Source organism: Schistocerca americana, chromosome 6, assembly GCF_021461395.2.
Source record: "Schistocerca americana isolate TAMUIC-IGC-003095 chromosome 6, iqSchAmer2.1, whole genome shotgun sequence".
In the NCBI taxonomy this organism is placed as follows: domain Eukaryota; kingdom Metazoa; phylum Arthropoda; class Insecta; order Orthoptera; family Acrididae; genus Schistocerca; species Schistocerca americana.
In genome coordinates, this window is record NC_060124.1 from 165,101,962 (window position 1) to 165,117,483 (window position 15,522).

The window sequence follows — 15,522 nt, forward strand, 5'->3', positions numbered from 1 at the left end:
AGTGAATGCAGTAGTTTCACAACCACACAGTTTCCCTGTGAAAACATATGATTTTAACATTTTTGAAGTTACGTTCTGTTTTGTAAGTTTTACTCTTGAATTCCTTTGTTGTAACGAAGTTCACATCCATTTATTTGTTGTTTTCATTTCTGTGAGACATCTATGTGGTACCTCACCTGCTGTCACTATTCATCACATTTACTTGTGACTGTAACGTATTCTTCCCACATGACTCATATTCCATAACCAGTATACAGTACGACAACTGCCAAGACTACAGGACTGGATAGACAGTTCATAATGTTGTGAAAAAAAAGAAAATAAATGGCATGAGGCAGTTTTGAACAAGGATTGTCCTTATCACAGTCAAATATGGTGGCCACTTAACCATGATGTTGTGACTGTTCATCTCCTTTCCATATTGCACTTGTTAGCTTGGACTAATCACACTTTTTATTTTGCTTCTTTTCATAGTTCAGTACACTTTCTTTCTGTTTTTATGCTTGATCTGTGTTCAGTTTTTGATGGGCTGTCCATTGGGCCATCTTACCATTAAATCTGAAGGGTGTGCAATAGGGAGTTTCCTTTGTAAGATAGATACATACAATATAATGACATAGCACCAAAGCATGCACAATGACATCACCTGTCCATCAACATCAGAGTATTCACATGAAAACAGTTTGCCTGCACAACAGTTTTTTTTAAATTGTGCTTATATAACACATGGGAGCATTTAGCACCAAGGACAACTTCATCAGTTGTCTCCATTGATGGTTCACAATATCATTTGTTTTCTGATTGTTAAATTGTTGAATGTTAACACCGATAAAACTAAATGAATACTTACTGTAAAATACTTACAAGTCTTCCTTTTCATGAAATGCGATATCTGATGGACTTCTGGTCTGCTTTAATATCATCTTAGATGAGAGGGAGCAAGTCGTCAAATGATTTTATAAACATTCTGAAGTAATTAAAAATTTAGATTCATTGTCCATCAGTTGTGGGGACAAGGTAATACATAATGTCACACAGAGCCTGTCATTTAAAATTTGATATGCCCAGTGTGTGAATTTCCACCTTTTCTTACAATACAACCACACAATTATAGCTTCCTCCAAGTCCATATTCTGGGCTACACCAAAACAGTCTGCAAGAGAATAACTTCAGCAACTAATGTGCTCCATCGCTCTCCATTTGAACTGCCTTGAAATTCAATTGCACGTTAGTAGAGTCAACACGCTATACATCTGAACGTAGTCTAAGAGTGATGAGGCTCCAAGCTCACCGTTAGTGGGACAGAAACACAAACCCCCTTGTGACAGAGCAAGCATGTACATGTGTCAACCATTCACTACATTCATTAGTGCTGAAAACAAAGGAGTGGAGGCTTGCAAAGAAGATCAAAATGGTGTAGTACTGTTTCCTTACAGCAGGAAGAGTTCGGGGAATGGAAAGTGATTGGAGGAATGACACAAGTGTACAGAGAGAGCACTGCATGTGTGTTGCGTTGCTGGTGCTCATACCAACCTGTGAGGCAATGGCTCCCACCATAATTCACCTACCTTCAGTAGTGAGGACATCCACCCACTGGACAATGGTATCGGCAAACATCCATCCATCCTTCCTTGAATTGCTTGTGACACGCCTTGATCTTTGCAATGGACATGCAGTGCTCTTTGTACAGTTGTCCTGTTTTTTGATGAATTTCCATTCCCTACAGTCCTTCCACTGTCAGGTAACATACTACACCATTTTGCTCTTCTTTTCAAGCTTCCGTTTTCAGCATGGCTGAGTGCAGTGGATGGTCAACACGTGCACGTGCTCACTCTATCATCAAGTGTGTATGTGCCCTTGTCCACCGAGCGAGGTGGCGCAGTGGTTAGCACACTGGACTCGTATTCGGGAGGACGACAGTTCAATCCCGTCTCCAGCCATCCTGATTTAGGTTTTCCGTGATTTCCCTAAATCGTTTCAGGCAAATGCCGGGATGGTTCCTTTGAAAGGGCACGGGCGATTTCCTTCCCCATCCTTCCCTAACCCGAGCTTGCACTCCGTCTCTAATGATCTCGTTGTCGACGGGGCGTTAAACACTAACCTCCTCCTCCTCCAGTGCCCTTGTCCCTCTAGTGACAAGTCTGGGGCGTCAGTATTCTTATAGGGACCTCATCTTCTTCCGTAGGCAATCACACTATGATCTGTCATCAGTTTTAATTTTACGTCCCCAGACTTGTTTAATTTTGAATGCATCACATACATAAGAAAATTACAATGCCAGAAAAATTCTAGTAAATTTAGGAAGTGTTGCAGAATATCTACTCTAAGTGCAGGAAATGGGTGTTGACTTCAATAAATAAATAACTCTGATTTGCGGTAAATAGTTGAAAAAGCCTAGTTATTATTTGATTATACCGTTGACTGTGAATATCTGGAAACAGTAATTACTGTAAAATATCTGGGAGGAATTCTCCAGAATGACTTAAAATTGAATGGCTATGTAAAAGTAGCTGTAGGTAAACCTGGTGCCAGGCTGAAATTCATTGGAAGAATCCTAAGGAAAAACAATACAATCCTGAAAGAATGAAACTATATTGTTCGGAGGCCTTTCCAAGTTTCAATCATTTGTAATGTATTAATAATGTTAGAGAAAGTGTAGATTGCTGCTCGCTGTAAAGATAACCGTTTGAGATGCAGAAAAGGCAACGAAAAGACTGTTACACATTATAATTTTCGCCCAAAGTCTGTGCTAGCAGTCACGTGCACAGGAGGTGTGTGGGGGTTTTCTTCACTGAAAAAGACTATGGCCAAAAGCTATAATGTGTGACAGACTTTTCATTGTGCCTGTCTGTGACTCAACAGGTCACCTTTACAGTTATTAGCAATCTATCCTTTTCCTAACGTTGCTGATATTCCAATGTGAAGTTTACGTCTATGGTGTAGATATGCTGACTGAAATGACGAATGAAAATGGTACAAATTTTCATTTGTCATTCAGTCTGCACATATATATCAACCTTGAAGGAGGGAACTTACAAAACACTCGTTTGACATTTTTTTAGTATTGCTTATCATTGTAGAACACTTCATTAATTGAGGAGGTAAAGAAGATCCAAAGAGGAGTGGCATGTTTCATCAAGAATTTCTTCAATAAACATGAAGAGAATCACAGATTCTCAACGACGTCCAGTGGCAGACGCCACGGAAGTGTTACGTATCACAGGGAAGTTTACTGCTCAAATTCTGAGAGCATTTGTTCTTACAAGTCAGGCAACATATTAATTTCTTCCAAGTACATGGTGCCAAGTGATGGGAAAGTCAAAGGAATTGCATTAGATTTGGTGGCTTACCCACATTAATCCTTACCATCCACCCTGCGGGTTCGGGGGTAAGATTAGGCCCGCGGTATTTCTGCCTGTCTTAAGAGGCGACTAAAAGGAGTCTCAAACGTTTCGGCCTTATGTGATGGTCCCCTCTCGGGTTTGACCTCCATCTTTCCAAATTCTTCCGAAGAGCAAGCCAATTGGGGAAGGGCACCTTACATGGTGCGTTTTGTCCATCGTGCATTGAGACCTCTAGCCAGCTTTACCGTCGTCGCATTGCCGTCCCGTCCATTCTCCATCTCTTGGGCGAGGATGCATTCCTGGGTGCAATTTCCATTATGCACTGTGCAGTGTTGCTTTTTGCGGAGGCGACGACCATGGACTTTATTGCACCTAATATCGAGCACAGTAGCCAGTCCATTGTGGTTGGGCTGCCATGTACCCTGTTGGTTGTAGCCCCCTGACAACACAGGGATCGCTCTGCTGATGCCTGCGCTGTTTACTCCCCATGTATGCCAAGGAGTAGATGCCCATCTCCCTGGGGCATCAGGACTCCCAGTAATAGCTATCCTGCCAGGTGGCCCTTGCTGTGGCTGGGTGGCGCCCATGGGGAGGGCCCTTGGTTGGAGTAGGTGACATCAGGGTGGATGACACGCAATGAAGTGTGGCACATCTTCTATTGCTGGTGGCCAGCCACCAGCAGTCTCTTAAGCGTTAGAGGGCTCATTTTAAAGCTAATGTCTACGACTCCAAATCGTTCCCTTCCCTGGCCACACCATGGGAGGAACGAAAGTCAATGAATGGAGGTGAGATGTATTCGCCCAGGTATCTCATCTGTACCAGAGTTGATGGGGAATCCTTTGTATCCGTGAAGCCTCAGTTCTTTGTAGAGCATTTAGAGGACAAGTTTGGGGAGGTGGAGGGCTTGTCCAAAATGTGCTCTGGGTCAGTTTTGATAAAAACGGCATCGTCTGCCCAGTCACGCAGGTTACTTGCTTGTGACAAGTTGTGGGATGTTAATGTTACCATCACACCACATAAGAGTGTAAATATGGTCCAGGGTATTATTTTCCATAGGGACCTACTTTTGCAATCTGATGACGAGCTGTGCGCCAACTTAGAGCGTCGAGGTGTCCATTTCATCCAGCGCGCTCATCGGGGTCCGAGGGACAATCAGGTAGCAACTGGTGCCTTCATCTTGGCCTTTGAGGGTGATACATTACTGGAGAAGGTCAAGGTGATGGTCTACCGATGTGACGTCAAGCCCCTATATCCCTCTCCCGATGTGGTGCTTTAAGTGCTGGAAGTTTGGCCACATGTCTTCCCTCTGCACTTCCAGCCTCACATGTCGAGATTGCGGACACCCATCACATCCCAATACTCCATGTGCCCCGCCTCCCATCTTTGTCAACTGCGGAGAGCACCATTCACCTTGCTCCCCAGACTGCAGGATCTTACAGAAAGAGCGCAAAAGCATGGAATATAAGACCCTGGACCGACTGACCTATACTGAGGGCAAGCGGAAATATGAACGATTACATCCGGTGTGAATGACTTCCTCCTATGCCGCTGCAACGACAACTGTGTTAGGCCCATCAGTTCAGCATATTCCAGCCCAATCACAGAGCCGTACAACTCCACATGCCCCCTTGCCCATGGGGGGCATTATCCCCCCTGTTGCTCCTGTGCCACCTACCTCGGGAGCAACATCCCCCCACACATCGAGGACATCTGTCCCCGCTTCTAAGCCGGAGAAGTGTCCAACTTCTTCGGCTTCTCACACTCGCAAGGGCACCCTTGGGTACCTCCCATCCCAGGTTTCCACAAGCGGAAAGGCTGACGACCGACAGTGGTGTAAGTGCCCACAATCAGCTGGTCGTAGGGCTTCGCGATCCTCCTCTGTCCCGGAGACTGAATTGGTGAAGCCCTCCCAGCTAGTGAAACCCAAGGAGCAGTGTGAGAAATCCAAGAAGAAGAGCTCTAAGCCTAAGGAACTCGCGGTGGCACCCACCCCACTACAGCCTTCCAGCTCTGCGTCTGAGGACGAGGTGGAGATTCTGGCGTCCACTGAGGACCTCAATCTCACCGGTCCCTCAGACACCATGGATAGCACTGGCACAGGTGCTCAATCGGAGGCAGCAGGTGACCCAGCAGCATAATCTGCCTTCCCAGTCCCTTCACGCCTTTCTGAGTCATGGACAATATCATCCTCCAGTGGAACTGCAGCAGTTTCTTCCATCATCTAGCTGAGCTCCGACAACTTATCAGCCTTCACCCTTTCTTGTGCATGGCCCTTCAGGAAACTTGGTTTCCAGCTATGCGAACCCGCGTCCTCCATGGCTATCGGGTTGTTATAAGAACCGGGCAGCTTATGAAAGGGTGTCTGGTGGCGTCTGCATCTTATGTCCTTCACTCTCTTCACAGCGAGTCTGTCCCTCTACAAACACCTTTAGAGGCTGTCGCTGTTCGGGTGTGGATTCCACAGGCTGTTACTGTCTGCAGTCTGTATCTTCCACTGGATGGTGATGTCCCACAGCCTGTCTTGGCTGCGCTGATCGCCCAATTGCCGCCACCTTTCTTGTTACTGGGCGACTTCAACGCCCAGAACCCTCTGTGGGGTGGGTCAGTGGCAACAGGTCGAGGTGCCATCGTTGAGAATGTACTGGCACAGCTCGACCTCTCTCTTTTAAACGATGGTGCCTTCACACATTTCAGTGTGGCGCATGGCACATACTCCGCCATTGACCTTTCGATCTGCAGCCGTAGCCTCTTACCTTCTGTCCAATGGAGTGTGCATGACGACCTGTGTGGTAGTGACCACTTTCCGATCTTTCTGTCACTGCCACAGCGTCACTCTTCTGGGCACCCTTGCAGATGGGCTATGAATAAGGCTGACTGGGACTTGTTTTCCTCCACTGTCACTATTGACCCTGTTTCTCATGAAGCCAGTGATACGGTGGTTCACTCAGTCACCACCAGCATCGTTACTGCCGCAGAATCTGCCATTCCCCGTTCTTCTGGGTCCCCTCGGTGGAGGACTGTGCCTTGGTGGTCGCCTAACATCGCTGAAGTGATTCAAGATTGCCAGCGGGCGCTCCAGCATCACAAGTGACATCCCTCCATAGAACACCTCATCGACTTCAAACGGCTGCGTTCGCGAGCCCGCCGCCTTATCCGCCAATGCAAGCAGGAGTGCTGGGAGCGGTATGTGTCCACCATTGGCCTCCATGTCACTCCATCACAGGTCTGGGCCAAGATTCGACGCCCCTATGGCTATCGGACCCCTGTCAGCGTCCCTGCACTCTCACTGAATGGAGCAGTTTGTACTGAGTACAACGTAATTGCCACCCGCTTGGCAGAGCATTTTGCTCTGAGTTCTGCTTCTTCAAATTACCCACTGGCCTTCCGCTCCATTAAAGAGCGGATGGAACGTCGGAGCCTTTCGTTTCGCACCAACCACCCAGAATCTTACAATGTTCCATTCAGTGAGTGGGAATTTCACAGTGCCCTCACCGCTTGCCCTGATACCGCTCCTGGGCCAGATCGCATCCACTGTTAGATGCTGAAACTCCTTTCAGTGGACTGCCAGCGATGGCTCCTCGACCTTTACAACCGTCTGTAATGGCGGGAAAGCATTGTTATCCCCGTTTTGAAACCTGGCAAGAACCCTTTGGAGGTGGACAGCTACCGCCCCATTAGCCTCACCAACGTTCTTTGCAAGTTGCTCGAACGGATGGTGAGCCGGCGATTGAGTTGGGTACTCGAGTCACGGGGCCTCCTGGCTCCGTCTCAGGGTGGGTTCCGTAAAGGCCTCTCCTCCGCTGACAATCTGGTGAGCCTGGAGTCAGCCATCCGTACGGCCTTTGCTCGCTGTCAGCACCTGGTCGCTGTCTTTTTCGACATGCGGAGGGCGTATGATACTACTTGGCGCCATCACATCCTCTCTACACTTCATGATTGGGGTCTTCGGTGTCCGCTGACGATTTTCGTACGCAATTTTCTGGCACATCATACCTTCTGTGTTCAAGTTGCGGCCTCTCTTAGTTCCTCCCAAGTTCAGGAGAACGGGGTGCTACAGGGATCTGTTTTTAAGTGTCTGCCTGTTTTTAATAGCAATTAACTCGCTGCGACTGTGGGGAATGTCTGTCTCGGCGTCCTTGTATGCTGACGATTTCTGCCTTTACTATAGCTCTACTGGCATTGCAGCTGCGCTATCCGCAAGGCGCAGTCTTGGGCTGTAGTGCATGGCTTTCAGTTTTCGGCAGCCAAGACCTGCGTTCTGCATTTCTGCCAGCTACGCACTGTTCATCTGGAGCCACGGCTTTACCTTGATGGCGAACTTCTTGCTGTGGTGGAGTCACATAGGTTTTTGGGTGTGGTTTTTTATGCCCAGTTGACTTGGCTGCCTCGTATTCTGCAGCTTAAACAGATGTGTTGGCGGCATCTAAATGCTCTGCGATGCTTGAGCCACACCAGCTGGGGCGCCAACCGCTCTACCCTCTTACGGCTCTATCAGGCGTTAATCCAGTCCCATCTGGATTATGGGAGCCTGGCTTATGGCTCAGCATCCCTATCTGCATTGTGGGTGCTTGACCCACTCCTACACAGCGGTATACGACTTGCTACTGGTGCCTTCTGGACCAGCCCTGTGGACAGCATACTTGTGTAGGCAGGTCTCCCTCCACTGCGGTTACGGCGCCAACATTTACTGGCCGCGTATGCTGCCCATGTTTGTAGCTTGCCCAGGCATCCAAATTATCGTCTTCTGTTCCTGCTGTCGGTCGTCTGTCTCCCAGATCGTCGGCCCCGGGCGGGTTGTATGATTGCGGTCCGCGTCAGAGAGCTCCTCTCCGGGCTTGGGGTTTTCCCTCATCTGACTCCTTTCCGGGCCCCTCTGCGCACACCCCTGTGGTGTGTGCACTGCCTTTGCCTTCGGCTCGAATTGGCACAGTGCCCGAAGGACTCAGTCCCTCCAGAGGCCTTCTGCCGCTGCTTTTATTCCATTCTAGCCACGTGTCAGGGCTCTGGCATTGTTTACGCTGACGGTTCGATGGTTGCTGGTCATGTTGGTTATGCTCTAACTTTAGGGGACCACTACGAACAACATTCCTTGCCAGCTAGCTGCAGCATTTGCACTGCTGAGCTGGTCGTTATCTTTCGTGCCCTAGAGTGTATCCGCTCCTGCTCAGGTGGGTCCTTCGTTATCTGTAGAGATTCCCTGAGTGGTTTACGAGCTCTCGACCAGTGTTTCCCTCGTTCTCGTCTGGTGATGGCTATCCAGGAGTCCCTGCATACTCTTGCCCGTTGCGGCCACTCTGTGGTCTTTGTGTGGCCCCCGGCCACGTTGGCATACCCGGCGATGAAAATGTTGACCGCCTAGCGAAAGAGGCCACCAGTAAACCATCTCTGGACGTTGGCCCCCCGGAGACTGATTTGCGAGCCTTCTTACGCTGCAAAGTTTTTGTGCTATGGGACGCTGACTGGCGCAATCTGACCGCACCCAATAAACTCCATGCTATCAAGGAGACGACGACTGTGTGGCGGTCATCCATGCGAGCCAATCGCAGAGACTCAGTTGTCCTTTGTCGGCTCCGCATTGACCACTCCCGGCTGACGCACAGTTATTTACTGTGTTGGGAGGACCCTCCTCTATGTTGCTGCGGGGCGGCTTTGACAGTGGCCCACATTTTGTTGGCCTGCCCCCGTTTAGCTGTGGTCAGGCAGACATTTGCGCTGCCTGATACGCTCCCTGCCTTTTCAACTGATGACACTGCTATGGCAGGCTTAGTTTTGCATTTTATTCAGGCAGGGGGCTTTTATCATATAATCTGAGTGTTTTTTATGTTCCTTTGTGTTGATTCTGGCCTTTGGCCTACGGTTTCAGACTGAGTTTTTAATATGTTTCTCGGTGGTTGGCTTTTCCTTTTTTTCTGTATGGTCGGCCAACCACCGTCACACTCTGTGTGACTTTGTTTTGTCTGATCTCTGTCTGAGTCTCTCTTGTCCTGTGCCATCTGCCGTCTTTTCTGTTGTTCGTTTTTTATTCTCTGTGGGTGATTTTAGTTTTTTGGAAAAAGGGACCGATGACCATCACAGTCTGGTCCCTTTCACCCCCCACCAACCAACCAACCAATCCTTACCATGCATCTCTTTCCAATTGGAACATTAAAGAAACTAAATCTTATTGCTACCAGACGTACCCTGTGCCACACGTTGAATGTTGGATTGTGTAGGTTGGAGATGGAGTTTATCAAGCAAAGAATTTACATTATCTGGTAGAATATCTTTGAAATGTACAAAATCCATGTATCCGTTACGTAACACCAGTGTGGAATGTGATTGTCACTCACGTTTAGTGAAGACTGCTGCTGTTAATGGTGATGTCTATGAACATAGAGAGCGAATGTCACTCTTGCAAAGGTGCTCCAAGAGCTGAGGAGGAGTGCTGAAAGAAGACACAGACCTCCTAACAACACTCAATTCTGCATTACGGGTTTTCGGTCTAAAGATCTAGTTTGCCACTTGATGCACTGAATTTGCACTGTTTAAGATATTAACCCATAAGATAAGCCCTGTGTGATCACATCCAACACCACAGAGCAATACTAAAGAGGGGGCAGACAAGTGTGGTGTAGATCTGTTCCACATTCTAAGTGTTGTGCCAATAATTCACAATCTTTGGTAATAAACATAATGGATGTTGTCTCTGGAGATGTGTACAATTGCATTTCTTTGGTGTACTGTCCAACACTCAGATTATGCTTAGTTCAAAAGTACTTCTTTGTTGGATACTACTGGATGATATGTTCTGGTTTCTCATCAAGCTGAAATGTGGAAGGTAAGTGACGTGTAGCAATGAAAATAACTGTCTGCCAGTGATCTGCACTCCAGTGTACAAGTTGTTGGCACTATCATTCAGAATGTTCTGTCCTTAGAGAGTGGTGGAGAGATGAGTTTTGTGTGTGTGGTTGCATTGCATTCATGTCAAGGTTGGTTAAATTGTACAGTCTGTTGCCAAAATAAGAGGACAACTTGCTGCGCGCGCACACACACACACACACACACACACACACACTCCATGGACAAAATAAAAGTGGTTTGGAATGTCATTAAACAAGTAACAAACAAAAGTAATTGTGGGAATGAAATTGAAGCCCCAGATAGTTGTCATGGCAGAATGATATAATGACACACTGAATCATTGGCCACCAAGTTTGGTAATTATGTCCTCTCACGGAAAGCAGATGTTGCATCTGTTTACTAACAACCAAATGTTCATATATTAGATTTACTCCAGCATACAGAGTTTACATCACCAGCATCCATTAATCTGAAAAGAACTATGCCAGAGGAATTTACATAAATCATCGTAGCACTGAAAAGTAGCAGTTCTGGCTAAGATGGTGTTTTTTGAAGAACTCTACTGTGGAAGCTATACAGTACCTCATGAAGAACATCCTAATAGAGGTAAACAGTAAACCTATCCCACTAGCATATTCTGTGACCTTCACAAGGGCTTTGATTGTATAGTAATTTGAATTTAATTTGTCTGATGAATTCTGCCATTTGACTTGTGGTTGCTTGTGACAGCTAACCTGGCTTATGTGCCATTTGACTTGTGGTTGCTTGTGAAAGCTAACCTGGCTTATGTGCTGTTTGTCTTACAAAAAAAAAAAAAAAAAAAAAAAAAAAATGGTCATCACCTCAACAATAGGACAACAAAGATAATAAATGTATCAGAAAATGAAACCAAAATTGTGGTGTTGTACACATTATTAAGAAAATACTATACAGTATTCATAAAGATTTTCAGTTTCACAGCTACAGACTGGAGTGCCACCAAAAAAGGCAGAGAAGAGGTGACGAAAATCAGGTTGGTCGTCTTACAAATGCCATTAGATCAAGTTGGCTATTACAGTATCTCCCTTCAGTCACTCTAAAAGCAACAAATGCTTTTCCAGCCTCAAACATTGACTTGGTTATTATGTGCAATGACACAAACAGCCTCAGTGCCTCACTGATGTGTCTGTCATAGTTAGATGAAGTACGACTTTCTCCACACATTTTTTGCCAATTGTTTCAGATTTTATTCACACTATTGCAAATTTTCCCATGCCGTGGAAACCAGTGTGCACAGTAATGTTGAAATTAATGGTATATTTATTAATTTTGTATTAGATAGTAGAGGAGTTCAGGGTGGTGGAAAACATTCTGATAATTTCAGAGCAGTATTGGGGACATCATCAGCTGAAGCAAAATTTTCCAGTATTGTACATGCTTGACATTCTTCAACTATGTGGGCAATATAGATTAATATTAAATTAGAAATAAAACCTTTAAACAGCCATCATTATAGTGCAGCATTTATTTTCATTATTAATTTCAGTAAACTAAGTTGCCATCTTCAGATCTTATGCAGTACACTTCAGTGAATCTCACCCATGTGCAGATTGCACCATGTTGTGTCATAAAATGACATTTCAAGAACATCAAAACCATAGTATATCAGCATGTCAGCTATAAAACAATGATTAAATAAAATGCTGCATATTGCACTGACTGTACGTGCTCATACTCATACAGTTGCATTTATAGTCGGTGCAATATGCGTGGCATTTTATGTAATGATTATTTTATACTTGACATGCCAGTGTACTAATTTTCATGTTCTAGTGATGTCTTTTTATGCTGTGATAAGGTATAATGTGCGCATAGCTGAGTTTCATTGAAGTGTATTGATAACATACAAAGATGTAACAGAGTTTTACTGAAGCCGGTAATCAGAATAAATGCTGCGCTACAATAGTCTTGGCTGTTTAATGTTTTTACTTCTAATTTCAGAATTTTCCCAATAACCACAAATAAGAAATGCACCATTGTGAAGCAGTGACTATAAAACGACAGCCACTCAATAAGTGCACAGAAGTTTATCTGGTTTGGGAGAGTCTAGCCTTGCTGTTTTATCTGACTAAGCTCCTTAGTTCACACACACTACTCTACTGTACTTATTAGGATAAAAGTTCATTCATACTCTCTGTATAAGTTTATAACATGTGGTCTTTTGATTTCATTATTAATAACACTGCAGTTAATGTATTTCCAACACAAACTGCACTTTGCGAACACATCTACATTGTGAAGTTGGTCTGACATTCCATCTGACTATGTATAATGTGTATATTACCTATATGCAAATTGACCATCAAGAAACCAAGCACCATCAGTGCTGTTTTAAATAGCCTGGTGTGAAAACGACGTTTGTAGTTCAAAACTAGTCACCAGCATAATTAAATGTGACTGTGATGGAAATTCAATAAAGAATTTACATTGTGCGTTGGTGTACCATATGTTGACCATCTTACTGCAACATCTTAAAAAGTCAATGGTATTGTAGTACTTTAAGTATGATTGATTTAATAGTCAAGCTTTATTCAGAAAACATCCCAGAAAATTCATGTCAAATGTAATTTGCCACAGATAGGAATTTCAGGTTTGCCAACATTTGACTATTCAACTGAAACCATTATCTTCAGATAATTTAATTAGTAACTGCACTCCTTAGCATAACAGATACTATCTGGCGGAGATTCATTGAAATGCACACCCTTCCACTCACTTGGCTATCATTTTACAGATATAGCTCAGTATTGGTACGTTTCTGACCTGTGATTATCTGGAAAGTTTAGCTCAATTCAATGTTTCTACTGTGCTGTGCTTGTTTTTCTCCACTGTGTCTTTTTTTATGTCCTACTTTTAGAATTCTTTAAATGATTTCCATCTCTTAAGCTACTACATAGCATTTCTTGAAAGACTATTTGTGAAAGGCACATGTGATTTGCAGGGAGTGAATATATCTTTGTTCATATTTACTAATAAAAGACAACCCTGAATTGATTATGATTGTATTTCACATACTCTCTTTTGTATTTTTAATTGATTTTTGTGCTATCATGTTACATTTACTGCAAAAGAAGCCAGCAATAAATATTGTGATTGGTTTTGTAAGTGAGGATTAGCAAATAAATTGTGTTGGTTGCTCCCAATGTTTTGACTATCCTGACACTATTCTGATATTTCAGACAGGATTTTCATTTCTGCTGGAATGCAATAGATCCAAAATACAAATTATTTTAATGTATTTCATTATTTGCACTCCTACATTGTTTTATGGCCTCTTTATCTTAATTATTTGCATAAAACAGTGTGTGTCATATAGTCTATATTGCTATTTGGTAATTTAATATAGTGATGTGGTTGGTTTTTGTAGGTGATGTACTGTTTGCTTTTTCATCACTAGAAGTGAATAGTTACGAAGATCAAATTACTGACAAATACATTCTCACATTTGATGATGCGAGGAAAGTTTTCCTGAAAACACAGGAATGGTTAAATGAAGCTAAACAGTATTACACTCTTGATAGCCACGCCTCTGATTATGTTCAAATTGTACAAGATCACAGCCAGTTATTCAGCCACCTTGCGTTCTTTGAAGATGATGAGGAAAGGTAAGCATGTATTTCAGGGAGAGTCACTTTGATATTGTAAAAATCCTTGTACATATTCTGAAGATGTCCATATCAAGACTAAAAGTAAGATAAAGATACTTAATCAACAATGACCTTTATTCTTCATGTTATGTACAATTTTTCTGTTTGTGCAACTTTCTCTTTCACCTAATAGTCAGATTAAATCATCAATGCAAATATTACAATGTGTAGATTGAAATCCTCACACATTTTTGATGGCCTGAATTTTATGAACAAAATGAGGTTTGAACCCTCTTGCAGTTTACACTACATCCTAAACTGAAACATGTGTGCTTATCCCTAAGCTCTGTAGAGCAGAACCAGATGTGCCCCATTTTAATTCATAGTTTTTCTGTAATTTTCTCCATTTTCTGTAACCTGCCATTTTTCACCTTACATTACTATTTTAGCGCCCTTTAGAGATTGTATGTTTCCTTCTGCTGTGTATTGTAAGATGAAAAATCTCACACATGTTTGTTATATGAATTGAAAGACTGTTATGTCATTACATCTACATCGGTATGTATGTATGTACATACATATATATAAAAAACAAAGATGCTTTAACTTACCAAACGAGAAAGCGCTGGTATGTTGATAGACACAATAAAATAAAAAACACACAAACACACACAGCCTGAATATTTGTGTGTTTTTCATTTTATTGTGTCTACCAACATACCAGCACTTTCTCGTTTGTTAAGTTAAAGCATCTTTGTTTTTTATATATATTTTTCCCACGTGGAATGTTTCCCTCTATTATATGTACATACATACAAATACATACATGCATACTCTGCAAGCCACCGTATGGTGTATGGCAGAGGGTGTCATTTCCTTTCCTGTTCCGCTCACAAATGGAGCAAGGGAAGGAGGACTGTCTGTACGCCTCCATATGAGCCCTAATTCCTCTTGGCTTTGTGGTACTTATGCAAAGTGCACATTGGCAGCAGTAGAATCATCCTACAGTCAGCTATAAATCCTTTTTCTCTTAATTTTCTCAATAATATTTCATGAAAAGAATGTTTTATATTCTCATTTCACTTCACAAAGCATCTCCACAACACTTGCTTGTTGATTGAAACTACTGGTAACAAATCTACCAATGTGTCTCTGAATTACTTTGATGTCTTCCTTTAATCCAACCAAGTGGGGATCCCAAACATTCAGTAATGAGTTGCACGGGAGTTGTGCATGTGGTCTCCTTTGCAGAAGAGCTACACTTTCGTAAAATTCTCCCAGTTAACTGAACCTGACGATTGACCTTCCTATTACTATCCTTATGGGTTCATTTGTGCTCATACCATTTTACATGGGTTTGCTAGGTTATGCATAGCTACTGATCTGAATTAACTTAGATTTTTGTGCATTTAGAGCAAGCTGCCATTCATCACTTGAAATAGAAATTTTGTCTAAGTCATCCAGTATCCTTCTACAGTCATGTAACACTGATACTTTCCTGTATGCTGTCTTGTATCCATCAGCAAACAGTAGAAGATTGCTGCTCACTGTAGCCACACTAAGAAAGTAGAACCCATTTTTAATCACAAATTTATTTTTAACTATTATCCCAAACAACTACACTTCACAAAAATCAAAAAATCATATTTGTGTGAGGTTCTGATTTGCAGCCTTCAAATACCTTTAAAAATCATGTTTTGGCACAGTAGTTG

At 43.4% G+C, this 15,522-nt stretch overlaps 1 protein-coding gene across 1 annotated transcript in view; it reads left to right on the top strand.

The window, feature by feature from the left end:
- Positions 1–15,522, top strand: part of LOC124619572 (KIF-binding protein) — a 109,251-nt gene that overhangs the window by 23,020 nt on the left and 70,709 nt on the right. Inside the window, exon 3 of the mRNA XM_047146062.1 lies at positions 13,591–13,828. Coding sequence (XP_047002018.1) covers positions 13,591–13,828 — 238 coding nt within the window. The remainder of the gene's footprint in view (positions 1–13,590; positions 13,829–15,522) is intronic.